The sequence below is a fragment of the Drosophila busckii genome, unplaced genomic scaffold (assembly GCF_011750605.1).
Source record: "Drosophila busckii strain San Diego stock center, stock number 13000-0081.31 unplaced genomic scaffold, ASM1175060v1 hic_scaffold_33, whole genome shotgun sequence".
Lineage (NCBI taxonomy): Eukaryota > Metazoa > Arthropoda > Insecta > Diptera > Drosophilidae > Drosophila > Drosophila busckii.
This window is the reverse complement of record NW_022872743.1, coordinates 57,525-81,912: the sequence shown is the minus strand read 5'-3', so window position 1 is coordinate 81,912 and position 24,388 is coordinate 57,525. Positions and strand designations below refer to the sequence as shown.

General features: G+C 45.7%; 8 protein-coding genes across 8 annotated transcripts; 3 read left to right on the top strand and 5 right to left on the bottom strand.

Moving 5' to 3' along the window:
- The first annotated feature begins 804 nt into the window (after positions 1-804).
- LOC108608014 (protein spaetzle 4) lies at positions 805-2,425 on the top strand. Its single transcript, XM_017999194.2, has 3 exons — positions 805-1,233; positions 1,537-1,892; positions 1,951-2,425. Exons 1-3 carry the CDS (start codon positions 844-846, stop codon positions 2,399-2,401), a joined length of 1,197 nt encoding a protein of 398 aa, XP_017854683.1. The 5' UTR covers positions 805-843; the 3' UTR covers positions 2,402-2,425.
- A 460-nt stretch (positions 2,426-2,885) lies between these two features.
- On the bottom strand, positions 2,886-10,607 carry LOC108606389 (disks large homolog 5). Its single transcript, XM_017996460.2, has 10 exons — positions 10,425-10,607; positions 9,657-9,742; positions 5,501-9,589; positions 5,065-5,445; positions 4,754-5,008; positions 4,481-4,700; positions 4,182-4,420; positions 3,898-4,127; positions 3,628-3,844; positions 2,886-3,571 (listed from the first exon to the last, which is right to left on the bottom strand). The coding sequence occupies exons 2-10, from the start codon at positions 9,709-9,711 to the stop codon at positions 3,468-3,470; spliced, it is 5,790 nt and encodes a 1,929-aa protein (XP_017851949.2). The 5' UTR covers positions 9,712-9,742; positions 10,425-10,607; the 3' UTR covers positions 2,886-3,467.
- Positions 10,608-11,005: 398 nt separating this feature from the next.
- LOC108606418 (probable cytochrome P450 28d1) lies at positions 11,006-12,880 on the top strand. Its single transcript, XM_017996518.2, has 6 exons — positions 11,006-11,234; positions 11,320-11,458; positions 11,517-11,624; positions 11,679-12,309; positions 12,372-12,641; positions 12,692-12,880. Exons 1-6 carry the CDS (start codon positions 11,041-11,043, stop codon positions 12,856-12,858), a joined length of 1,509 nt encoding a protein of 502 aa, XP_017852007.1. The 5' UTR covers positions 11,006-11,040; the 3' UTR covers positions 12,859-12,880.
- LOC108606424 (TBC1 domain family member 19) lies at positions 12,863-15,354 on the bottom strand. Its single transcript, XM_017996532.2, has 7 exons — positions 14,937-15,354; positions 14,707-14,881; positions 14,211-14,304; positions 13,859-14,108; positions 13,336-13,805; positions 13,198-13,279; positions 12,863-13,139 (listed from the first exon to the last, which is right to left on the bottom strand). The coding sequence occupies exons 1-7, from the start codon at positions 15,195-15,197 to the stop codon at positions 12,966-12,968; spliced, it is 1,506 nt and encodes a 501-aa protein (XP_017852021.1). The 5' UTR covers positions 15,198-15,354; the 3' UTR covers positions 12,863-12,965.
- Positions 15,355-16,097: 743 nt separating this feature from the next.
- On the bottom strand, positions 16,098-17,503 carry LOC108606430 (endothelial lipase). The gene is made up of 4 exons (XM_017996545.1): positions 17,359-17,503; positions 17,178-17,301; positions 16,530-17,119; positions 16,098-16,475 (listed from the first exon to the last, which is right to left on the bottom strand). The coding sequence occupies exons 1-4, from the start codon at positions 17,381-17,383 to the stop codon at positions 16,135-16,137; spliced, it is 1,080 nt and encodes a 359-aa protein (XP_017852034.1). The 5' UTR covers positions 17,384-17,503; the 3' UTR covers positions 16,098-16,134.
- Positions 17,504-17,795: 292 nt separating this feature from the next.
- On the bottom strand, positions 17,796-18,977 carry LOC108606451 (pancreatic lipase-related protein 2-like). The gene is made up of 3 exons (XM_017996567.2): positions 18,888-18,977; positions 18,707-18,824; positions 17,796-18,654 (listed from the first exon to the last, which is right to left on the bottom strand). Exons 1-3 carry the CDS (start codon positions 18,910-18,912, stop codon positions 17,868-17,870), a joined length of 930 nt encoding a protein of 309 aa, XP_017852056.1. The 5' UTR covers positions 18,913-18,977; the 3' UTR covers positions 17,796-17,867.
- Positions 18,978-19,149: 172 nt separating this feature from the next.
- Positions 19,150-20,490, bottom strand: LOC108606441 (pancreatic triacylglycerol lipase-like). The gene is made up of 4 exons (XM_017996556.2): positions 20,443-20,490; positions 20,270-20,387; positions 19,614-20,206; positions 19,150-19,558 (listed from the first exon to the last, which is right to left on the bottom strand). Exons 1-4 carry the CDS (start codon positions 20,465-20,467, stop codon positions 19,218-19,220), a joined length of 1,077 nt encoding a protein of 358 aa, XP_017852045.1. The 5' UTR covers positions 20,468-20,490; the 3' UTR covers positions 19,150-19,217.
- A 3,169-nt stretch (positions 20,491-23,659) lies between these two features.
- LOC108606460 (troponin C) lies at positions 23,660-24,348 on the top strand. Its single transcript, XM_017996581.1, has 3 exons — positions 23,660-23,769; positions 23,833-24,250; positions 24,311-24,348. Exons 1-3 carry the CDS (start codon positions 23,767-23,769, stop codon positions 24,337-24,339), a joined length of 450 nt encoding a protein of 149 aa, XP_017852070.1. The 5' UTR covers positions 23,660-23,766; the 3' UTR covers positions 24,340-24,348.
- Positions 24,349-24,388: the final 40 nt, after the last annotated feature.

The following is a 24,388-nucleotide window of genomic DNA, read 5'->3' as shown; positions in this document are numbered from 1 at the left end:
AGGAAAGTTGAAAGGGCTACGAAAAAGTAAAATGCAGACGCGGCTACAACTTCAGTTTTTGTGGTATGGAGTTTTTCCAAGTTGCTTTTACATTAACTTAAAGTGCAGCTAACAAAGAGTGAGAGAGGCAGCTAGAGAGTGATAGAGAGAGAGGTGCAATTTACTTTTACTTGGCTGCTAACCCATTTCGCTTTTGATTGCTTGCCGCATTTCACTTTGCGACAGTTCGCCGGTGCCCACAACTTCCCCTGCTATGTGCCTGTCTCTGTCTCACTCACTCACTATCTGTCTCGCTCTAAGCTAATTGCGGCCATTCTCTGGTGCTGTGCATGCAAATGCACATCGATCATCTTTATGACTTGTGCATTCTGCCAGCGTGAAAGTAAAATTTGATTGAGAAGAAGTCGCAGTCTGGCTCTGAGATTTGTGTGTGTTCATTGGCTCGTCATGCTGCTGAGGCGACAATTTGTTGCTGGCAAGTGAGAGCCATTGAGGTCTGACCCTCATCCACGCTTGAGCTGCTGCATCACGTTATTTGCTCATCAAGTGCAGCGTAACCGAAATTACATTTTGTTAAAGCTGCCAACTCTTTTTTTTCTTTAATTATTTATGAGATGAAAGTAAGCATAATAATAAAAAACTAAACGAACTTTTTTATGTGTCGAACCTTTTTGGGTTAGCACCCAAATGGAAAATAAACATAACTGCAAGCTGCCATTAAATTTGAGAATTTTCTTTTGCCTTTAATTGCAGCTGCTCAGCTGCGTGTTGGCGGCGGCATTGCCTGCAATCGAGGCAAGCTTTGGCGCCGACTCGGCCAACAGCTGCAGTCCGAACGGCAAAATGTCACGACGTGGACGCGCCCAGATGCTGGCCGCCATACCCTGTGACCTGTCCAAGCAGCCCTTCTGCCATCTGCCGGGCAACATCTATCCCTGGCATGCGGTGCGCCGCTTTGTGCATGAGAACCAGGGACTGATGAAGCGCATGTACGGCGATGTGCGGCACATCTCGATACTGCGCGACGAGATACAGAACAATGAGGTGGACGTGGATGACATCGAGGATGCCGCCGAGCGCTATTCAAAGTCGCCGCGCGGTGGCAAGTACATGTTGCATGGTCGCGAGCGCGATCGTGATGACTTTCTGAGCTACAAGGGCAATGATGTCTTGATGGAGCCGCACTTTCGACCTGTGACAACAACAACAACAAGCACAACAACAACAAGCACAACAACGAGCACAACAACAACAACAGCAACAACGCCAGCTGCAGCTAAAGAAACTAATGAAGCGCCTAAGACTAGCAGCAGCAGCGCGCCTGCTAGCAACAGCACTGAGGCAGCAACTGCAGCAACTGGCACTGGCGACAATATACAAATTATAGAATCACCCAAGCTGGCAGCAGCGCCAGCTGCTATTGATTTAACGCTGCGCAACATAAGCAGCACTACAGCAGCAACATTACTTAAAACGCCAGCAACAACTACCAGCAGCAGCAGCAACAGCACAACAACAGCAGCGAGTACAGTGCGCAAGCAAAAGCCCAGCGAGAGTGTAAAGGCTGCCACGCCCATAGGCGCAGCTGGCAAAACAGCAAGCGGCACAGCAACAGCTACAGCAGCAACTGTTGCTGCCAGCAATTCAACGCGTCGCAATGTTACGCGTCCCGCTCTGGGCAGCACTACGCCCATAAGCTTTGCCTCGCTCTTCTCCGGCACCAGCTCCATATTCAACTCGGACAAGCTGCGTCGCCCCTTAACCAGCAGCAGCACCACAGCGCCCAGTCCCAGCAGCAGCAGCAAGGCGGGACTGCTGCGCGACAGTGGACAGCTGTTCCAAGATGCCATCAAGCAGGAGCCAGTTGCAGTGGCCAGCAATCTACGCGGCGTGTAAGTAGCTTGACTATCCAAACTGCACTTAATATAAATTATTCTCTTTGACTTGCAGCAATGCATGTCCAGTTAAGGATGAAGTAGTTGCTCCTTTCTGGGCCAACAATACGCGCGGCGAGGTGCTGGCGCTGCTTAATCTCTATCCCTTTGAGCAGTATGTGCACTGGGAGAAATGCACGCATGAGTTTAAGCAAATGTTTTGCCGCGATGGCTGCCGCTGTGAGCAGCAGTATCGACTGCATCGATTGCTTGCGTATGATCCGCACAATGAATGCCGCGGCATCTTCTCCGACTGGTTTCGCTTTCCCTCCAGCTGCATATGCAAGTGCTACAACATACCGCTGGACTTTCGCGCCACCTCGCGCAGTCCGCGCGCCGACACCAGCTTCGCTGCTCAGGGGGATCCCATTGTAGCCGCCGAGGCACAGGTGCAACGCGCCATCTATAAACATGCCACCGATCAGTGGTACAGACCGCGCGACGAGTTCGATTTATACGAGGGCTAGACTAGCGTTTAAGTTGTACAGTTACCCCACTCCCCACTAGTCTTAATACAATATTAAATAATCTTACCTTTAGTTTAGTTTTAGCCTAAGTGCTGTGCATTTTGTTATTGTATATATAGCCCAACTTAATGTCCTTGAACAGCAAAACACTTGACAGAGCGAATGTACCTTGAAATACTTTTAAACAAACTAAAGCGTTTTGCATTTAACGTTTAATAGTATTAGCTTATAGCTTAGTTTTTTAGTTTCTTTAAATGTGGCCATAACACTTTCGACTGTAAATAATTTTTGCTATTTTTGAAAATAATATTTATTGCAAAAATATGTTTTGTATATTTTTATATAATATATAGTTTATCAAGAATGCTTACGTATGTATAAAATATATATAAATTTAATGTATTTAATACGTTTCATCTTTATCATATATATATTAATGTTTTTTTGATATTTGCAGAAGGCATTTCGTTTCAGTTTTTTTTGCATTTGTTTATAATTTAAGGCTAGTGATAGCTGATTTAATTTATTAACCACATATATGCATTTTGTTCTTTGAATAAAGATTTTTAAACGCAAACAAGTTGCAAGTTGTTCTCGTTGTTGTTGTTGCAAGGCACTTGAATTTATATATTGCCACAAAAGTAAGTTAAAGCCAAAAGTATAAGTAAAGTTTTTAAATTTTCACGCGCTTTTTGGTTGTGTGCATAAATAGTTTATAAAAAAATATATAAGTTGCTTGTATTGTAGAATTTCTGAAATTCCGCGCACTAATTTAATACAAAACACACACAGCTTAAGTTCATAAATAAAAAAGGACAGCAGACATTGAAAAAAAAAGTGTATATATGCTATATAGTTGTAGAAATACCGCGTCTTAAATGCAATGCGTTCAAAGCATAGACGACACAATTGAATACTCTAAGTTGAGTAAGAAATACATGAAAGAAATACGCAAAACAAAATACGACTTTGTGTGTAAGCAACCTTAGTTGTTAACTAAAAGCTATAAACTAAATATTTCTTGATGAACAAAATCGAAACAGAGCGTCGGCTGCTGCTGCTGCTGTTATCCATTGGAAACGGGCACCCAAAGCAGCTTATCCTGCTCCTTATCCACAGCATCCTTAATCTGTGTGCACATGTGCTTAATGCTGACGCCAGGTATGACAGCTAGAAAGAGAATTAAATAGTTAGTGGATATATAAATGAAGTTTGGGGCTACTCACCTGATATGTATTGTTTATAGTCCGTTTCCAGCTTGAGCGCGCGCTCGTACATTTCCTTGGCTGCCTTGGCTGATATTTTGTCCACTCCAAAGTCGCGTATGTCGCGTATCTGCTTGGCCGACTTGAAGCGCAGCAGCAGCACAATGGGATAAATATGCGAGCGCTGCAGTCGCTCCACTGCCGAGACAGACACATCCAATATGCAATGACGTGGATCCTGTTTGAGACATTAGTTAGCTAATTTATTTCAATTATGTTTGGCTAGCTTACATTCTTGCAGGCATTGTTAATAGCCTCGACTGTGGTGCACTCAAACTTGTTGCCACGCCGGCGATAGTCAACGAATATGTTCTCCTTCAAGCTCTCCTCCATGGCCTCCTGTGAGCACTCCATGGTGGTAACCTCGCACATTTTAAACAAATTGCTAAAATCGATTTTCAAGCGATCCATCAAGCACTCGCTAAGCGGACCAATGATGAGCACAGGACGTCGTACAGGCGCTGCACAAATTAAACATAAATAAACTGTAGAATTTGCTTGTAGTTGGCACTTACACTCCAGCAGCTCCACGCGCTGATAGCTGAGCACACCGCCATCATCATTCAGTATGCCCGAATCGGGAAAGAAGCTCAGCTGCGTATTGCTGAAGCTGGCAATCTCTGTGGAGTCGCGCGATGAGCTGCGCTGATTCTTCTTGCGGCGAAAGAACGAGCGACGCGCCGATGTGCTGCCGCGTCGCGCCGTGCCCGTATCACAGTCGACTATCTCGCCCCAGCGCAGCTCCTCCTCCACTCTAGAACAGACAGACGAAACATTATTATTGAAATCTTTAAATGAATGAATGGGCACCCACTTCATCTGACTTGGTATAATGCCGCACTCCTTGCGATGTCCCATGGCATCCAACTTCCAGGCGCGCCAGTAGCCAAAGGTGCCATTGAACATGGTGTTGTCCACATAGAGCACCTCATCCTTAACAAAACGCAAATCATCCTCGTTCAGCTCGCCAATGCGATCGAAGCCCACGCGTATGTAAAACGAATCGCCAGGCTTATCCTTGATTTGTTTAAGCGCTACAAAAACAGCAATTAATTAATTATTAAATATTTATATAGTAGCTGCTTACTTTGCAGCTTGTTCTCCACCAGCATTGTGACCGTATCTGTGTGCTTGGGTATTTCATTGGCCGCCTGCTCAGCAGTGACGCCGCTCAAATCGACGCCATTGTATTCCAGTATCAAATCGCCTTTGCGTATGCCCGCATGATCCGAGGGCGAACCTTGTGTGACCTCGGCTACATAGATGCCCACCTTGTTGCCGCCATAGAGCTTGATGCCCAGATTCTTGGACTTGTCCATGTGCAGCGTGACAAAGCGCACGGCTAAGCGAATAGAACAAATGAATAATTAACATAAAGCTTCGAATTGGTTTGCATACTGTCATTGGGCACTGTGGCTGGTGCATTGGGCTTGGTCTGCTCCTCATCGTACACAGTGGAGGTGGCCGAAGCAGTGGTGGTGGTTGTGGTGGCCGCTGACGAAGGCATGTCCTGGCTGCTGCTAATGTCCGATTGATTCTCTAGGCTGTCGGTGAAGCTCTGATCCTTTATGGACTGATGTGAGAGCTGCACGCGCGGCACAGCGGCTACAACGGATGGGGGTAGCGACAGTGGCAGCGATAGCGGCTGCATGGGCAGCGTGGCAAGCACATTGCGTGCGGGCGGACGTGGCGAGTTGCGCGGCGTGGGCGAACCCGAATGATTCAGTGGAGATTCTGGTTCCAGCTGATGCAGACCCTCGTACTCCGTGAAGTGGAATTCTGTGTAAAGTTTATATTAGAACTGAAATTCGTCGCTGCAATTGGCTGCACTTACTCTCGGGATTATACTGCACCAGCATGGTGAAGGAGTCGCCGCATTGGCGCAGCACATTCGCTGCGATTTCGTTGGTGGCCGCACGCATGTTGATGCCACAGACTTCCAAGAGTTGATCGCCCACCTGGAGACCGGCACGCATGGCGGTGCTCTTGTCGGCAACTGTGGACACAAAGATACCGCCGCCATTGTTGTTGCACTGTATGGTAATGCCAAGCGACTTGTCGCGCTTGTCGATCGTGACTCTTCTAAGGTCTCCAGGGCACAGAAAATCCGCAGCGCCGTGCGAGCCGCCGCGCTTGGGGCCGCCATGGCTCAGCACCTCGACATGCACCTGCGGCATGGGCGAGCCACGCCCACTGCCACCACCGCCTCCACCACCACTTCCACCGATTAGACTTGAGCCATTGGGCAGCTGCGCATTGTAGCTGGCCAGGAGTGAGGCATGCGGATGATGATTGCCGACGCCGCCGCCGCCGCCGCTGCCGTAGTGATGATCTATGGAGCCGGAGCTGTTCTTGACCAGGCCGCGATTGCTGGCCACGCTGGGATTGGACGGTATGCGCAGCCGCTGGTTGTCTTTCTTGCGTGGAAACGTGCCGCCCTCGTAGATCACTCCGCCATTGTAGGGATAATGTTGCTGCATCTGTTGCTGCTGCTGCTGTTGCTGCTGCTGTTGGTTGTAGTCCAGGTAGGGAGCATGCGCATGGCCTGCATAGTCCAGCTCCGTGGGTATGCCCAGTGCGCTGCTGTTGCTGATGGCTTCGTAGCGCTGGCGTGGTGATGGCAGTGGCGGCGGCGCTTGGGCTGCCATGCCCGCCGCATTGGGTGGAGGCGAGGGCAGCGTTAGGGGACTGGAGCGTCGCATATAGCGGCCATAGCTGCTGGGAAACAACTGCGTGTGGCGACTGCCGGCGCTGAGCAGCTGCAGCGAGGCGGGCGTCTGCTGGGCCAGATAGTTGTGCTGGGAGTTGGGCGCATGGAGGATGCCGGAGCCGATGCTTTCGCTGTCGCTGGGATACTTGGGCACATGCTTGGGCGGCATGGGCGGCACTTGGCGCTTGGCATAGACGCCGTACTCGCTGATGGGCGGACTCTTGGCCGAGAGCATGGACTCGATGGAGTTTTGTGACTTTATGCTGATGGCGTCGGCGGTGGCGCGTGGCGGCGCCTGCAGCGGCTGGAACATGGTGTTCAGCTTGGGCGGCGGCGGCGGCTGCTGGAACATGTCGTGGAACATTTGCTGCTTGCGCATGGGAAACTCCGCAGCTGCCACAGCGGGCACGCTCTGCTGCTGCGCCTGCTGGCCGCTGGTCTTGGGCTGATAGAAGTCGCCGCCGCTGGGCGGGATGTTGAGCGAGAAGCGATTGTTGTGCGGCGCGCGGGAGTAGCGCTCCTGGTTGGGCAGTTTGACGCGCGCATTGGCGCCCATCAAAGGCGCTGGACGCTGCAGCGGCGGTTGAGGCTTCTCCTCGGGCGTGGGCGGTGCGCCGTACAGCGAATGCCGCGGGTAGTTGAGCTTGTCCGGCTGGAACAGGCGATTGGCATAGGCATTGCTCACCGGATTGCTGTTGCGATTGGGATGCGTCTTGATGGCGCTGCCATTGATGTTCCTCGGCTTGCTCAGCTGCGGCGGCAGCGGTGGCGGCGACTGCAGCTCCTGCAGCGGCGCAGGCGCTGGCGTCGCCTCCACTTCATCGTCCTTGTCCACATTGATGGGCCCGGCGGTGAAGAGCGACATGAGCGGGCGTTTCTTTTCGCCGCCGGCGCCTCCACGCTGCACTATGGTGCCCGTGGGATTATCGTGCGAGATGTTGGTGCGTGGCCAGGTGCCCGTGCTCTTGGCCGCCTCCTTGTCGCTCTTCTTGTTACCACCGCTGCGCTTGTGGCGCCGAAACAAATTCTCCTTGCTCTTCTCCGAGCTGTTCTCGCTCAGCACCGAGTCCAGGGCGGCAATGGCCACATCATGCTCCTGCTCCTCGGGCTTGCTGAACTTGAGCTTGCGCAGAAAGTCGGCAAACTTGGATGGCTGCTTGGCCGCGCTGTTGCCAGTGGCGCTGCTGTTGCCACCGCCGCCGCCGCCGGCGCCGCTGCTGTTCAGCTCAATGGAGCTATCGGTCTGCGCCGCCGAGCTGGTCATGCGGCAGTGCGGCAGGCAGACGTCCAGCGACGACTGCTCGGGCACGTATTTGAGCGCAAAGATGTGCAGCGTGTCGCTCTGGAGCAGCTGCAGCACCTCGTCAATGGACTGCAGCGAGTCCATGCTCTTGTTGTTGATGCTCAGCACGCGGTCGCCCACCTCCAGCTCCGGCTCGTAGAAGGCCAGCGAGTTGGGCTCGATCTTGGCTATGAACACGCCCATGTCCAGCAGCAGGCCAAGATTATCGCGACTGCTCGTCTTCAGCTGCACCGCATAGCTGTGCCGCTTGCTGTGGCGCGTCCTAGACACCAGCAGCGAGCAGCGTGGCGCACAGGTGCGGATTTCGTCCAGCACCATGCGCTTCGAGAGCGCGCCACACTCCAGATTGTTCACCTTGCAGATGACATCGTTGATCTTGAGCTTGCCAAAGGCGGGCGAGCTGTTGGTCACGCCGCACACCAGTTGCCGCTTGTTGCTGTCGTCCAGTATGATGCCTAGCTCGGCGTCCGGATAGTTGCACAGCTCGATCTCCAGCAGATCCTCGCCGCTCTCAAAGCTGCTCAGGCGGAAGCTGCGCCGCGAGCTGCTGTCCGTGGGCGTGGCCACAGTGGACTGAGCTGCATTCAGACTTTGCTCCAGCTGCTCCTTCAACGCATCGATCTTCTTCTGCGCCTCGTCTTTTTGCTTCTTGATCTTCTCGCTGTCGCGTATGGCCATCAGCAGATCGGATATGGCCTTGTCGCGCTCCTTGCGCAGATTGTCGCACAGCGTCTTGACCGAGTCGCGCTCCTGCACAATCTTCTCACGCTGCGAGATTGCCCAGTCCCGCACACGCTTGGCCTCCTCCGCATCCTGCAGCGAACGCTCCACCTCTGTGAGCGCCTTTTCCAGGCTCTTGCGCAGCTTCTCCAGCTCCTCCTTGCTGTCGGCGCTTTGGAATTCCTTGCTCCAGCTGCTCTCACGTGACTTCAGTAGGTCGCGCTTCTTCAGCTCCGCATTCGCCAGCTGCAGCGACTTGAGCTCCGCCTTGAACATCAGCTCATCCTTCTTGAGGCGCTCGATTTCCTTGTTGGCCAGCGCCAGATCGTCGGACATCTTCTGATGCTCCTGCAGCACATTGTCCTTCTCGGACAGCAGCTGATTGAGCTCCTCGGTGAGCGAGAGCACATGCTTCGTCTCCTTGGACAGCAGCATTTTCAACGTTTGATTCTCCTCGCCGCGCTCTCGATAGAAATTGCGCTCCTTCTCCAGCTCCAGGTAGCCCTTCTGATACTTTTCCCGCTCCACTGCAAGCAGATTGCGGTCCTTCTCCAGCTCGGCTAGCTTCTCGCTCTCAAAGCTGCGCTCCTTCTCCAACTCAATGTAGCTCTTCTTGTACTTCTCACGCTCCACTGCAAGCAGATTGCGCTCCTTCTTCAGCTCCGCCAGCTTCTCGCTGCAGTTGCCGTCGCATGCAGCGGGCAACTTGCCGTAGCCGTAGTAGCCACTGCCACTGCCTGCGGCAGCTTGTGGCGCCGGCGCATTGCCATTGCCATTGTTCTGCGCCTGGTTCTGATTCTCCAGCAGCATCAGCTTGTGCTTCAGCCGCACACTCTCGGCCACAATGTCCGTGAACTTGTTGCGATCGGCCATGAAGTGCTCCTGGTAGAGACTCAGCTGCGTGGCCAGCTCATCGCAGCGTCGCTCCGAGTTGGAGTGCTGATGCCGCAGCTGGCTCAGCTCCAGCATTGCCGACTCATATTGCGATTGCAGCAGATCGTACTTCTTGCTGTTGCTATTGCCGCCCACGCCGCTGCCTACGCCCACGCCGCTGCCCACGACCACGCCCTGATTGACGCCCTTGCCGCCGGGCCCATTGTTGTTGGCCATGTTGGCAGCTGTGGTGCTGCCGCTGGAGTTCGAAGGCGGCCGCAGCGTGCTGTCGTAGCCCACATACTCCGAACTCTCCTCTGCAAGCAAAGCGAAGCAATTAAATTTATTTACGGATTTGGCTGTGGGCTGTATTTATTGGCTTACCCTCTTGACTGCTTGTGCTGGTCAACGATAGGTCACCAGATGCCATTTTCGCCATCACCACATCTTTTGTTGAAACTCTGTCTTAGCTGTAAATGAAATTTGTTATTAAACGCCGTGGACTTTGTTTAATTAATGGCCGAAGCTTTGTCTATAGAAAATGAGCAGGCAAACAAGAAGAAAAACTTTCACAATCACGATTTGCACAATTGAACAAAAATCAAAATTTAAATACACAAGATAAACAACAACAACAAAATTGTTTGTAAATGCAGAGAGCAAGAGATAGAGCAGCAAAGCTTAAAACTTGGTTTAAAGCTGGTCAAAGCTTTGGCTTTCAAAGGGGCTAATGACTTCATAAGCGCAAACATTTGTTGTTGCTTAACTGTATTTGTGTTTGTATGCCTGTCCATGTGTTTGTGTGTGTGTTTGCGCTTGTGTGTGTGTTATAATTAAGCAAAAAAGTAAAAGAGCGGCAGCAATAACTAAACTAAAGAATTAATTGAGTCAGCCAAGCAGAAAGCAAACAAGTGGGTGGAAAAGAGATAGCAACTTGGGCTAAAAGCAGGAAAAGTTTGTGCCAATTGGAGTAAATTAAATGTTACAAAAACATATGTAAATACATACACACACACACAAACATATACACAGAGAGAGAGGCGCAACAGCTGAATGAAAAATTGAAAATATTATAAACACACAAAACACAAAAAACACACACACATATTGCAGCAAGCGTCTGGCTTTGTTAGATTTTCATTTCGCAATCACCTTTTAGTTAATATTATTGCTTTTTATTGGGCTTTATGCATTTATCTTTGCCGTGTAGATGCGCAACAGGCGGAAGTGAAAAGGTCAAATTCCAAACGCATTTAAAACAATTAACTCCAACGACTTCGCGCACGCACTCACTCTGAGTATTAGGCGCACGAAAATAAGCTTACAAATGTAGTAAACATTAATTAATTTAAAGAAAAATCACACCTTAAATTAAACACGTACTGCACACGCCAAGAACAACAATAACAATATTTTCAGCTTGAAAGCAGCTGCATTTAGCTTGTTTCCATGTGTTTGTCAACACTAAAAACAGACCTGCCGCCACTTTGCAACAGATTGCTTAGTCAACACTTAAAAGGGCTGCACAAAAGTTTGCTCACTATACAATTTTAGACGCGCTAATTCAAATTTCAAAAACCTGATTAATATCAACAGTTTCTTTGCCACTCTTGTGTGTTATGTTCAACAATTTAGTCTCGTTTGCAAGCTCTCGCATTTTAATCAGCATCAATCAACCTTGATAGAATTAGCTGGCGCACCCAGACCCGAGCCAGACTGACAACGACACATTAGATCGCTCTTGACTGTGCTACGGAGTAGACTTGAAATGTCTATCGTTACGGTGATTCTATTATTTCTGGTGGCACTTGTTGCCCTCTGCTACTTGTTCTTAATTTGGAACTTTAATTATTGGAAGAAGCGTGGCATTAAAACTGTCAAGTCGTGGCCACTACTTGGCAGCTTTCCCAGTTTATTTACGCAAAAAAGAAACGTGGTCTACGATGTGGACGAAATCTATCGGTAAGCTGAACCAAAGATTCTAGAATCATTGAACTCTACGCAAAAGGTTAAATAGATTGAGCTAGCTTTAATTGATTTCCCACAGCAAATACAAGAGCACTGATAACGTTGTGGGCGTATTTAGTACGCGTATGCCACAGTTGATGGTTCTATCGCCCGAATATGCGCAGCAGGTGTTTGTGTCCGAGTTTCGCAGATTCCATGACAATGAAATGGCGCGCACTGTAAGTCAAACAAATTTATGTATATTGGCTAAATTGATAAATTATTGTTCATCGCCAGTGCGATACTGAAACGGATGAAATACTGGCAAACAATCCATTTATTTTAACTGGCCAAGCATGGAAAGAGAGACGTGCTGAAATAACGCCCGGACTTTCGGCCAATAGGGTAAGCTAACATGGAGTTAAAGCTAAGGGTATGTTATAAATGATGATCTTACAGGTTAGTGCAGTTTATCCCGTAAGTCAAAGTGTCTGCAAGAAGTTTGTAGAGTATATTAAGCGCCAGCAGCGCATGGCTGGCTCCAGTGGCGTGGACACAAAATCGCTTTGCCTAGCCTACACCACCGAGGTGGTGGCCGACTGTGTGCTGGGCATTTCGGCTCAAAGCTTTAGCGACAATCCGAATCCTTTGGTGGGCATGATTAAGCGAGTGTTTGATCAATCCTTTGGCTTTATATTCTACGTTACGCTGCTGACCTTATGGCCACCAATCAAGAAATTCTACAGCGTACCGCTGTTCAGCAAGGATGTGGTCAAGTTCTTTTTTGATCTGATGCAGCGATCTATTAACTTGCGACGCGAAAGTGCCGAGGCACGTGATCGCGTTGATTTTCTCAACTATATGCTGCAGCTGCAGGACAAGAAGGGGCTCAACACTATGGAGTTGACCTCACACACGATGACCTTTCTAACCGACGGCTTCGAAACGACATCTATGGTGTTAACTCATACGCTGCTGCTACTGGGACGCGATTCTGCTGCACAGCAGCGACTGCGCGAGGAGATTGGTACTGCCAATTTAAGCTTTGAGCAGCTAAGCGAGCTGCCCTATCTGGATGCCTGCATACATGGTGTGTACTACAAAAATAAATATATAAATCTGTAACCATTGCAATTAATAATCTTACTCTAGAAACTCTGCGTCTGTTCCCACCTGGCTTATTTGCACGCAAGCTTTGCACGGAGCGCTTTGAGTTTGCCAACAAGGATGGAGTCAGCGTTGGTGTTGTGCCTGGTGATGTGATCATTGTGCCCAATTACTCGTTGCATCATGATGAAAAGTATTATGAGCAGCCAATGCAGTTTAGGCCTGAACGCTTTCTGGAACAAAATGGCGGCGTGCGCAAGTATCGTGATCAAGGAGTTTACTTTGGCTGGGGCGATGGACCACGCGTGTGTCCAGGTAAATAATTGAGCTACAACTTGCAGCAGTTTTTTAATAAATACATTTAGGTATGCGCTTTGCATTGACTCAGCTGAAGGCTGCTCTGGTGGAAGTTTTGCGCAACTTTGAGGTGAAGGTGAATTCACGCACGCGCAACGATAATGAACTGGATGATACTTACTTCATGGCTATGCTCAAGGGCGGCATTTGGCTGGATTTTGAAGAGCGCAAATAATGTGTAAAACTTTTATAATCTCTCTTTAATTACATTTGTTGCCAACAATAAATTCTGTCGGTCAACTCTTAATTTTGTACAGCTAAACATTTTAAGGGCTTTAAGTTTTAGTCGCGGCTCAGTGCCAATTGCACCAAAGGCAGCACTTTGATTGAGGATAGATCTGCCAGTATGGCCTCGATGCTGTCCAGTGAGGACACCTGCATTATACTCTCCTTGCGAAAGCTCAAAATAATAATTGCAAATAGCGGCAGTATTTCCAGGCTATCAAAACCGAGTATCTGCAAGGGCCAAAGTATTAAGTGTTGTTCAGTAGAATTTAAAAAGTAACGAGCTTACCAAGTCCCACAATACTAGCAGCTGATCTGGTGGCAAGTGACCCGAGAAACCACGCATGAGCCACTTGAATACAACGCGTAGGCTGCAGCAAAAGTTTCAGCATTACAAAAATATTAATGGTTAATTTTTTTGACTTACGGCTGTATCTGCAGCTCACGGAAATGTGACCAGAGCTTGGGCTCGTAGGTCTGCAGCAGTTTCTCGAACAGCAGACAGAGGCTAACGATGCCCTGCGGATGCGTATTTATGGTGGTCAAGCGATGGCAATAGCGTATATAGAAAGCTCGGAATGTGTAGTATAGACAGACGGGCGAGTCGTAGAGATAGCAGAAGGGCGCAGCAAACATGCAAATGCCATGGAATGGCACCACTCCCGACGGTGGCCCCTCGTAGGTCTTTCCCTTGACCGGAAATGTTTCGTACTCCACGCAATTGGCAATATCTGTGTCACGTGAAAAGCAGAGCAGCACCTGGTAGAGCACATCCTCGAACACAAAGTACTGATCGTCGTTCGAGGCGGTCAGCTGTATGTCCTTGAAGACCAGCTTGTCCACAATATGATCGGTGGTCCAGACGCTGTTGCGCAGCTTCTGCCAGTACTCAATATCCTGTGGCAACAACAATAAAGGAACGCTCATTTACTCATGTTGGCTTCACTTACATAATCATGCAGCTTGCTGTCCAGCACTGCTGCCCAGAGTGCACCACGATAGGGGGCCGGCGTGCTGCCTCTTTTGAGAAACTGCTGGCACAACGGGGCGTGGCGACTCTCCAAGATGCGCTGGCACTGCACCGACAGATCGTGCGCACTGTAATGATCGATGCGCAGCAGATCCGCATAGTGTGTGCGCAGCTCGAAGAGATTCTTCACGGGCAGCGCGATGTGCGAGAATTCCCACTGTGGTATTTTACTAAGAAAATAAATAAATGAATGTTTAAAAATAAATGCTAATTGCAAGCAAATAAATAAATGAAATTGAAAAATAAACTCTAATTGTTTATAAATTGCTTACTCTGTGTTCTCATTTGTCTTGGCGGGTCCTTTCAGCGATAGCAATACTTCTAGCAGATCCTTGGGCGCATATACGGGACGATAGTTAGCCAGGTCTACGAGCGAAAAAAAAGCAGAAAAACTAAACTTTACAATATTTGAATTTAAGTTAAAATATAAACAGAATTATAAAGAAGGCGTGATGAGATTTATAAGTACTAGTAGTCGAAACTGTCTGCAACTACAATAAAAATAAGAGAAAACATATCTAATTGAAAATTTTAGAGAGTATTCAACGATGCTTGACCACTGTACGCAAGTACTATATTCTAATGGCAAACGATGTGCTAGTCACGTTTAATTTGCATTTAATTAAATTTATTTCAATTTAACGTCCAACTGGGAAATAGCTCAACCGCTTGCCCAGCTGGCTGTTTATAAAATATATTTATTTCTGGGTGGGCCTTGTCTTTCAATTTATGTATTGAGTGCCAAGAATTGTTTGTTTATTGACTTACCCATGCTGTAGTTACTCAGCTCGTTCCATTTGGCCACAAAATCTTCGCGGTCGGCACTAATGCGTGGCTGGCCATGCAGCGGCACCTTCAGCTCCGCACACATGGCGTTCAGACTCTTGCGCACACGTCTGTCCCAGAGCACACCAGCGCGCTTCAGATAGCCCAAGGGATCACTCTGGCAAAATGCAGAGTAAATTAATGCTGAAGCTAGAGAAATTAAGTACACGCACCGTTGTCTTGTTGTTGCCAACTTCGAGTCGCTCCAGGCGACTGCGCACCAAGTTGTAAATCATGTTGCGGATTTCCGTTTCCAGTCCGGCCACCTTGATGGCGTTCTCCAGCGTATTGCGCATATCATTCTTGTCCACGCCGGGACTGCACACCAAGCGCTGCAGCTCTTTATAGATGGGTTCATACGATTTTGTATTCTTAATGGCCGCTATAACACGCGCCGTCATATGATGAATGCTGGCGTCCTGCAGCTCCTCCATGTTTTCGGTAACAAGATGCGTCCGTTCACTAAGCCTCGACAACTGCTTCTGCTGTTCCTAATCCTGCCTAATAGCATAAAATGCTGCACGTTTGACTTTTGTTTTTCCTTTTCTTGCTTTGCTTATTGATCAAACTTTGACGTTGACGTCGACGTCGGCGCTGACAGGCGGAGCGACGCTTGCTTTGATTAGTTTGAAACTTGAGCTTCGCAGCTATGGAATGCAACCACTTGTTTTTTAACTAACTTGCAACACGTTGCCTGCGCAACGCGCCACACCACCCCCAACCCCAACCCCACCCACAGTGCTTGGCCGCCCTCGTTACACCCTTTAATGCTCAAACTGAGTCGAAAATTCCATTGTGTTTCGCATTAATAAGCAGCAAAGGCGCGTAAAATTGCTTTCTACACATTTAGATTTGTGTGCCACACACACACAAACACACGCACACACACAAGCACATTGCATAAGCTAAAATCTTCGTACAGTGGTAACAAAATTTAAATAAATTTAAGTAAATTATATTTAAATACATTAAATTTATATAATATTTATTTAAAAAAAAATGCAGGTACGCAAATTACATTGCATTTATGAATATATTTTTAAACAATTTCAATTTTGGCATTTAGCGGACATTTTTAAGCTGAAAATTTATTGAAAAATGTTGCAACAAATTTATTAATATATTTATAGTTTTTTTTTTGAAATGTAAATAAAAATTTGACTACGTTTTCATAGCACTTGCATCACTGTCTCGCTTGTCTGGCAGGTGTCATAAATGTTGCGCATACGCCCCGCACGCCGCGTACACATGTTGAGAAAGAAGACGCTGGCGCTGGCAGTGACGCTGCCTCGTTGAGTGCTGTCAACAAATCAAAACGAATGACTGAGAGCTGCTTTAGTTTATATATTTTTGCAATTACATATTTACAATTTATTGAAATGTGCTTAACCCGCGCGTCATATTGCCCATTTGCCGCAATTGATTCAAAAATTTATCTGGCAAAAAGGTTTTGCCCTTCAAGCCGCGATCCAGATCATTGTAGATCTTGCCACGTGCATATGGCGACTTCTCTGCTGTTTTCAAAAAGAAACTGCCACGTGCCTCGATGCTGACATTGTAGCCAAGCTCAGCCACATTTGAGTTTGGCTGACACACGTTCGTGGTGAAGTCATAGAGATTGCTGCAGTGAAAGCCCCAGAAGCCAGTTTTAGTCGATATGGACTCGGCATAGTACTCCACGGAGCGTTGGTGATAGCAGTTATGGGTGGTAACTGCTTGGAGATTGCAATTAGTTCAATAAACTATTGATAGTTAGTTATATTTACGCTCATCAATGGGTCCGCAGTTGGGTTGGTTAACGCCCTGGTTGGGATAGAAGTCGACGTGGCCAATCGGCTGCAGCAGTCCGCTGATAAAGACATCGCTGTGTATGACATCAACAAAGTCCGCATCGCTGGCATCCAAGCGTGCGTTAATGTCCTTGGTGAGAAAGAACGCCTTGGAAGGATCCAAGCCACTTATGCGAGCCACGAGCGCTTTGGTTGCGTTCTGCAGATAGTTGGCAGCAAAGCCAGCAACATGAGCGCCGGCGCCATAGCCAATTAAATGCAACTTGGGCGCATCCACCAGCTTCTTCTCCACTAGCGAGGTCAACAGCTCTCCTAGACATTTGCCTATGTAGCGCGTACTCTGCGCCAGTTGCGTATAGCAAGGTTCTTTGGCCAGCGGACTGAAATCCAGGGATAATACATTGTTGTCCGGAAGCTTCAGCAGAGCAGAGCGCAGCTGCTCACTGGGCGTGGAATTGCGGTTGCCATTCATGTCATGTATAAGAATTTTCATGGGCCTGCTCCCCTTTAGCTCAGCACTCAAATCATCTCCGACTTTGATTTGCTTGCCCTTTTTCAGATCTTGCCTAGACACAAGTGTTAAGTGTTATCTTAAGCAGCAAGCTTGCCAGTTGTTATGCTAACCTATAGAGCCAGAAGTTCAAAAGCTTGTCCGTACAAATATCCGTATCATTTGCCACAAGGCATTCAGGCTCGTCCGGCTCGCTCGCGTCGATGCGTCGCCTGAGCTGTACAACAATAAAGAAAACTGCGTTTTTGGCAGGCAAATATTAATGGCTCGCTAGACTAGCTTCAGTTTAGTTACCCAGTATAAGCCGAATAGCGCGCATTTTGCAAAGACTGTTGCTCAGCTTAGAGCAGTTACTTCAATAATAATACAACCAACTACCTCAGGGCCAATCGCATCAGCATGACTGTGTCCAATAATATTGAGCCGTAGTGGGCTATGTAATAAATTGATTGAGACCATTTCATTTGCTGCTGTTACACAATTAATATGTATAACTGAACTATTACATAACCTATTAAAATATATGACTAGTGAATTCACCAACATATGTTTGCTTTGTTTCTTATTCCACCCCAATAACTTGGTTTTGAATAATAATTAACAACTAAAAAAGTCTAGTTTAAAATATTATGCTTTCAATAGTATTTTAATATCGAATTTTATTACCAATGGTTATACAATTTTTCCAAGCTAGAAATTATTTACATATATCAAAATTTTAAATAGATTTTTAATTTTTTCTTTAGTGCAATCCGTTTTCTATACAAATCATAATTTGGTTTGCCGCTTTGCAAATTTTTAATTTATTTAATTAATTTGTTGTACCTGGCGCTTGTGCGCGCATTGTAAGAGCCACGAAGCATCGGATTCAGAAAGTACCCAAGTTCCTCCATCTTCTCAATGCATTTCCACGTGGGAAAGTATGTAGTACACAATTTATTGTAGCCTGTTAACCATCCTTTGGGTCCAAGTATGGATAAGGCATAGTCGGAAACTGCTCTGTTATGATCATCAAGAGGGTTGTTAGAAATTTTTAGTAAGGGTAGCACTTTGTCCCCTTCGATAAAAACGTCCAGGTGGGCCTTGTCCCACTCGTAGCCGTACACTGAAGTCTCTGTGTGGTAAACGTCTACAAAGTCCGCGTCGTTATTCGATAGGTAGGATGGATTGACAACGGAGTCATCGGTCTTAGTGGGATTCAGTCCAGTTATGCGTCCAATTCGCTCACCGGACGGCAGTAAGGAAGCTATTTCAGAGGCTAACCGGGCGCCCACCCCATGTCCAATGATATGCACGTTCTTCAAATATATACGCTCCTCTGCTACGAGATCCTTCAATATGTTGGTCAGACACTCCGCCAATGGCTTAATCATGTGCATAAAGCAATTCGCCGGTGCCACATTTGTATAGTCAATCTCTAATGTGGCCAGATTCTTGAGTTTCGCCAAGCTTTTCCGCAAGTAATCAAAGCCTATAGAGCTTCCATTCTGAGGAAAGTCCGGTAGAATAATTACGAACTGTCTTAATCGTTTTAGCTGTTTTTCAACTTCGTTTGGATGTTCCCAAGGGCCCTTAAATTCAGGTCCAATGCTATAATCGAGAGTTACAATGGATATTAGGATATATAAAATTTTGAGCTTACTAGTTGATTCTTAAAGTCGTTTTCATATCTTTTTTACATGTGTCAGTAAAACTTTTGCTGCCAAGAGAACATTCTGCTTCAGCATTGATTCGCCCGCAGAGCTGTAGAAATAAGAGAACTGCAGAGAAAGCAAAAAATTTTCTATTACTCAACGATCAGAGGGGTTTCCAATAGCTCTTACCCAACGCAAATGAAGATCTTGCCATATTGACAAAGTTTTGAGATATTCTTCTGCTTATATAAGAAAAGCCAGCAAAACGGGACTTGCAGTTCTTCCAATGATATAAGCAAAGCAAATGCAATTTGAGTTTAACTAATCAGCTCTTATGTGACTCAAAAAGCGTTGAAATTTTAATTAGCAACAGATTCTACATGATGTAAATCTAATAGCAAAGTCTAACCAAAATTTGACATAAGAGTTTGACCCAATTAATTACTTTCTATTATTTATTTCGAAGTTGAAAGCTTTGGTATTACAATTTCAGGAATCCTTGTCGAACTCTTGTATGACTTAGATATATTTAGTTAAGTTACGCGCTGACTCGCCCATCTCTGAAATCTTATTAATAAAACCATCAGTCATATATGTCTTGCCCCTTATGGTCCGATCCAAATTATCGAAGTTGAATCCACGAGCAAAGGGATATTCTTGGTTTGTGGCCAGGAAGTAAGCGCCGCGTGCCTTGGAGCGTGTGTAGTAGCCAAGCAGCTCATAGCGGGTGTTCGGCTGGCATTCGTTGTGTAGGAAGGCATAGAGTTCAGTGCAGTAGAAGCCCCAGAAACCAGTTTTCGAAAATATAGACTCGGCGTAGTATTCGGCAGAGCGTTTGTGATAGCATTGATGGGTTTCAACTGCCAGTGGAGGGGAATTGTATAAGCAATGGCAGCAATGGGCTCGACTACTTACTATTCTGGCTGGGACCGCAGCTCGGCTGCGTTACGCCCATGTTGGGATAGAAGTCGACGTGGCCAAGTGGTTGCAGTATTCCATGCATGAAGACGTCCGTGTGTATGACGTCGACAAAGTCCGCATCGCTGGGATCCAAGCGCGCTGAGAGATCCTTCGTTAGATAGAGCGGCTTAGCGGGATCCAGAGCTGTAATGTGCGCGAACCTGAGGTTGGTTTCAGCTTGTAATTGCTGGGATGCGAGGCCAGCGATATGAGCACCTAGGCCATAGCCAATCACATGCAACAACTCGAGGCTTACTTTTGCCTTCCCTAGAAGCTTGCGCACTTGCCTTGCCAGGCAAATGCTGACGGGACGCGCATTCTCGACTGATTGCACATAGCAAGGATCTGGCACCAAGGCGCCAAACTCCAGGGATACAACATTGACATTCGGCACTTTGAGCAGCTCTGGACGTATCTCCGCATTGGGCGATCTGTCCATGTTGCCATTGTAGCCGTGTATCAAGATGACAAAATGCTGCGATGCATTCAAACCTTCGGGCCAAATAAGGCCGCGCCTAGCCAAATCATAGCCCGAAGGGAAGGCCTTGCTGTTTATTAAAATGTTGGCATTAATAGGGCAGCTCGTTGAGCAATTCAGCGATGTGGCTTACTTATAGAGATGATAGTTCAAAATGGAGCTACACCGTCCATGTGGCTTTACCACACGACATCCCTGGTGGTCGAATGCTGTTGCACGATTGACCAACTGCAGCAGTAGATAAGCTAAGGCTTCAAAGATAATACTGGATTAATAGTTATTAAATACGTTTCGAATTTTTTATACCCAATATAAAGCAAGTTGCACGCATTTCAATTGCCCTCTTATAACTGACAATGAGAGGCTTTCATTGAAGCTATAAATTTAAAGTAGAGCATATTTTTAATGGGCGTAGCATTTGCAGCTAATTTGCATTTAACGCTTTATTTCCTGGTTCAATTCAAAATGCCCTTTGCTGTAAATTTCGCAAATAGAATTTAAATTTACATGCATTAGAGAAATAAAGTAAACCTTAGAGATACTAATGGATTGCTTAGTCTTTTATGGAATTGATATTAAGATGAAATGTTTGCTTGGATTGCATTACAGTTGCTAAACTTACAGCAATTGAAACTTCCACAACACTTAGTCTATAAGGTTGCAGCACTTAACCCCAATAATAAACCCAATTTGTTGTAATTTTAGCTGTTGTTACAATAAGAGACAAAGATGGGGTTAATATTAAGCCTTAAGTGTTGCTGGTGCTCTTTGAAAATTAATAACATACTCTTTGGTAAGATTGAAATAAATTTAAAAACTAAAGATGTAATTAATTATTGACTAATGTACGTTATTTTATTTATTTATTTATTAAGTTAAATCTTTTAAATTATATGCATAATGTTATAATTAATTCTTTCGTAAATACTCAATTTGAAATTCGAGCTATTTGAAATTGTGTTTTAAAAATGTTTCATTTATTTTTTGCAGTTCTCAAAATAATTTCATGCACGCGCACTAAGTTTAGTTTGCACTGTAAGCATGTGTGTGTGTGTGTGATTAATGCTCATCTGCAGTCAAATCCTAGACAAGGTAATTATTCAATTCTATAAATTCAATTTGGCGCCTAATGTGGGGCGCGCATAATTCACACCCAGCAACATTTTTGTTGCTGCTTCTCTTCATTGCTGGCTCGACAATTGGCGCTACTAAAAATATAGATTTGTAGCCTAGCAATAATTGAACTAAATTTAGGTGTAATTACATGAATTGACAATAGAGGGGTTAGGGGGTGGTGTGTGTAGACTTTACTGCGCTCCCATATTATGCAATTAGTTTGGTTAATTACGTCGTAAATCTTGCCTAAAGTTTCTGTCAGCAACTAAATTAGAACTTATGCCACATTGTGTGCTATTTATATAGAAATATTTTCCAACTCAACTATGCAAAAACAATCGACGCACACTATAACTGACTGTGTGTGTGTGTGTGTGAGTGCACTCATACTTAACTCATTCCAAAGGCGCTTTTTCACGTTTTGTCATAAATAATAAAAATCAAATGACCATCAAAAGTTGCCTTTGCCTTTGGCTAGTGCCAAAAATGCCGCCGCCAATCCATTGGAAGGTTAGACACACATACACACACACATACGCATACATGTGCCACTGTTTGCTGCCTGCCGCTTGCTGCGCCACATGCCCCGCATGAACTGTCCACTAACTTGGTGCACGTCCAACATTTCTTGATGTCCATTTGCCAGTTTGAATGCCTGTTTGTTTGTTTTAAAGCTAAATTATAAAACCACATCAACATTTTTGTATTACTCTCTCAGCTGTGGATCACTCGAGTTTTATATGCAGTTTGTTAGGTGCGCATAATTTAAGCTAATTATATATTTTTGTAGTGCAACCAAAATCAAAACTCAATGTCCACTATTATTTAAGGAATTAATTCCTGGCTGTATGTAAGATATGCATATGCATAAGATGTATAAGATGTATAATAAATAAAAATAAAATAAATAAATAATAATAAATCATTTAGAACAGTCGACTGCAGCTAAAAAACAACTCGATCGCATTATTATTTGTATATGTTGTAGAATTTCAAACTTTCTCTCTAGCTCTACCTCATCTAAAAAAAATCGTACAGATGAGAATTTTAGTATAATAAACTTTTGAGATTGTAAATAAACATAAACTGTTATGCTTGATGAATAAGAAAATTTTATTAACAAAGCTATGGCATTAAAATCATTAATACAAAGTTACTTTTGGTTTAATTTCAAATGTTGAGAAGCTCTAACTCAGCTAAAAAAAAAAATACGATTTAAATGATTTATACCATTATAAGTTGTTGAAAATACAATTCAAATGAGCACAAATATGTATGTTTTATATAATTATTTGTGAAAGTTATAAAGAAAAGAAGTATAAAAGCAAGAAAACTTACTGTGAAATATCAAACTTTGATCCAGTCAGTCCGATTTCAGAGTTTTATGCCTTATTATACTCTTGAGCAGCATCTGATCAAAACTGCATTCAAATTAGGAAATGATGTAACTTTGTTTGTGGCTGATGCCAGCAGCGTTCATACAAAAGCATTTCAAAATTGAACAATATGTAGGCAAGTTATGGTCAAAAACCCTTTTGAACTCAGAGAAATATTTCGAAGAAAAACAAGTACCCTGGGTAGTGTATCTAATTATGTGGCTTGTCAAAAACGAACTTACTTTGTATGTTGTTTTCTGAGTGCCCCGGAGAGGTGTGTATATTGCCCCAATGATGTTGTTGTTGTTGCTCCCGCACTAAAGACCAGTGGCAATAGCAAAAGCAATTGCTGTGGCAACGTCAGCAGCTGCGGCATCGACCAGCAGCACTAATACAGAGGCAAAGGCACATCGACATCGACATGGGCATCGGCATCTGGTATAGTTATATATGTATGATCATATGGACAAAAATTGCTATAAAGTACTAAAAATACAATTACCGTGAGAAATTTGCGCTGATTTTGTGACTGATTGTGAGGACGTTTATAGTCGATTTTTAGTGACTGACTGTGTGTGTGCGTGTGTGTGCGTGCTGGTGTGCGTGTGTGTGTGTGTGTGTGTAGGTGGGTGGGCACATAATTGTGTAATTGTGACTATGGCGTGCTCGATTATTTTTCCGGCAGTTGAAGAGCTTTTCATTTTGTTTCGAGCAAAAATGACGTAGCCGACCTTTGCCGACTGAGCAACTATATCCACACATTCACTTTGATCAGATCAGATGTTACCGATTGTTGATGCTATGCGTCTGGCCAGCCTCCGCTGCCACATTCCAACGAACACACACACGCACACATAGAGCGATAGACATCCAAAAGGATGTAAATGTGTGTGTGGGAGAGTACCAAGGTGTATATTAGCGGGTTGGGGGTTTTTTTTTGTTGGTTTTTCTTGCGGTTGTGGGTGCGCATATGACGTGGCGCACTTAGCGGACTTTCGGCTGTTGTTTATAAATAATGGATCTTGGCCAGACGAACGGTTTAGTGCGCGCTCGCCTTCCAACGCAGCTACTTGTATTCCACTTTCGGTTCTTCCTCCATCCGTTAGCTCGCGACGCGCCATCCAAAAACAGATAGAAAATGGTACGACCGACCAATCGAGTGTACGAATTATATCATGCTAATCTCGTATATATCTAATGTTAGGAGGACGATGAGAAGATGGATATCATGCGCAAGGCATTCCAAATGTTCGATACGCAAAAGACCGGATTCATTGAGACGCTGCGTCTGAAGACCATACTGAACAGCATGGGTCAGATGTTCGAGGAGAGCGAGCTGCAGGATTTGATCGATGAGAACGATCCGGAGGACACGGGCAAGGTGAACTTCGATGGCTTCTGCAACATAGCAGCGCATTTTCTGGAGGAGGAGGACGCCGAGGCCATACAAAAGGAATTGAAAGAAGCATTTCGTCTGTACGATCGTGAGGGTAACGGTTACATAACCACATCGACGCTCAAGGAAATTCTGGCTGCACTCGATGACAAACTATCGTCCAGTGATCTCGATGGCATTATAGCGGAAATCGATACCGACGGTTCCGGCACAGTGGACTTTGATGGTAAGCGCAGTCAAAAATACAAATTCCAAACAATTGAAATTAAATTCTTGTGCATTTCAGAATTCATGGAAATGATGGCGGGCGAATAGAGCGCAAAACGGAATTTTTGTAATCAAGTGGATCAAGTTTTTGTTTTAA

Coding starts and splice junctions, on each gene's coding strand:
- LOC108608014 (XM_017999194.2), top strand. CDS start 844: ATGTCACGACGTGGACGCGCCCAGATGCTGGCCGCCATACCCTGTGAC. Junction 1,234..1,536: donor GCACAACAACAACAAGCACA/ACAACGAGCACA, acceptor AGTACAGTGCGC/AAGCAAAAGCCCAGCGAGAG. Junction 1,893..1,950: donor GCCAGCAATCTACGCGGCGT/GTAAGTAGCTTG, acceptor TTTGACTTGCAG/CAATGCATGTCCAGTTAAGG.
- LOC108606389 (XM_017996460.2), bottom strand. CDS start 9,711: ATGGCGAAAATGGCATCTGGTGACCTATCGTTGACCAGCACAAGCAGT. Junction 9,590..9,656: donor CAGCACAAGCAGTCAAGAGG/GTAAGCCAATAA, acceptor CTTTGCTTGCAG/AGGAGAGTTCGGAGTATGTG. Junction 5,446..5,500: donor GGTGCAGTATAATCCCGAGA/GTAAGTGCAGCC, acceptor AACTTTACACAG/AATTCCACTTCACGGAGTAC.
- LOC108606418 (XM_017996518.2), top strand. CDS start 11,041: ATGTCTATCGTTACGGTGATTCTATTATTTCTGGTGGCACTTGTTGCC. Junction 11,235..11,319: donor GATGTGGACGAAATCTATCG/GTAAGCTGAACC, acceptor GATTTCCCACAG/CAAATACAAGAGCACTGATA. Junction 12,310..12,371: donor TCTGGATGCCTGCATACATG/GTGTGTACTACA, acceptor ATCTTACTCTAG/AAACTCTGCGTCTGTTCCCA.
- LOC108606424 (XM_017996532.2), bottom strand. CDS start 15,197: ATGGAGGAGCTGCAGGACGCCAGCATTCATCATATGACGGCGCGTGTT. Junction 14,882..14,936: donor TTGGCAACAACAAGACAACG/GTGCGTGTACTT, acceptor GCATTTTGCCAG/AGTGATCCCTTGGGCTATCT. Junction 13,140..13,197: donor TGCTAGTATTGTGGGACTTG/GTAAGCTCGTTA, acceptor TGGCCCTTGCAG/ATACTCGGTTTTGATAGCCT.
- LOC108606430 (XM_017996545.1), bottom strand. CDS start 17,383: ATGCGCGCTATTCGGCTTATACTGG. Junction 17,302..17,358: donor CGCTATTCGGCTTATACTGG/GTAACTAAACTG, acceptor CCAAAAACGCAG/TTTTCTTTATTGTTGTACAG. Junction 17,120..17,177: donor TTGAACTTCTGGCTCTATAG/GTTAGCATAACA, acceptor ACTTGTGTCTAG/GCAAGATCTGAAAAAGGGCA.
- LOC108606451 (XM_017996567.2), bottom strand. CDS start 18,912: ATGGCAAGATCTTCATTTGCGTTGG. Junction 18,825..18,887: donor AAGATCTTCATTTGCGTTGG/GTAAGAGCTATT, acceptor CTTTCTCTGCAG/TTCTCTTATTTCTACAGCTC. Junction 18,655..18,706: donor ACGACTTTAAGAATCAACTA/GTAAGCTCAAAA, acceptor TCTCGATTATAG/CATTGGACCTGAATTTAAGG.
- LOC108606441 (XM_017996556.2), bottom strand. CDS start 20,467: ATGCGTGCAACTTGCTTTATATTGG. Junction 20,388..20,442: donor TGCAACTTGCTTTATATTGG/GTATAAAAAATT, acceptor TTATCTTTGAAG/CCTTAGCTTATCTACTGCTG. Junction 19,559..19,613: donor CTGCGGTCCCAGCCAGAATA/GTAAGTAGTCGA, acceptor CTCCACTGGCAG/TTGAAACCCATCAATGCTAT.
- LOC108606460 (XM_017996581.1), top strand. Junction 24,251..24,310: donor CGGCACAGTGGACTTTGATG/GTAAGCGCAGTC, acceptor TGTGCATTTCAG/AATTCATGGAAATGATGGCG.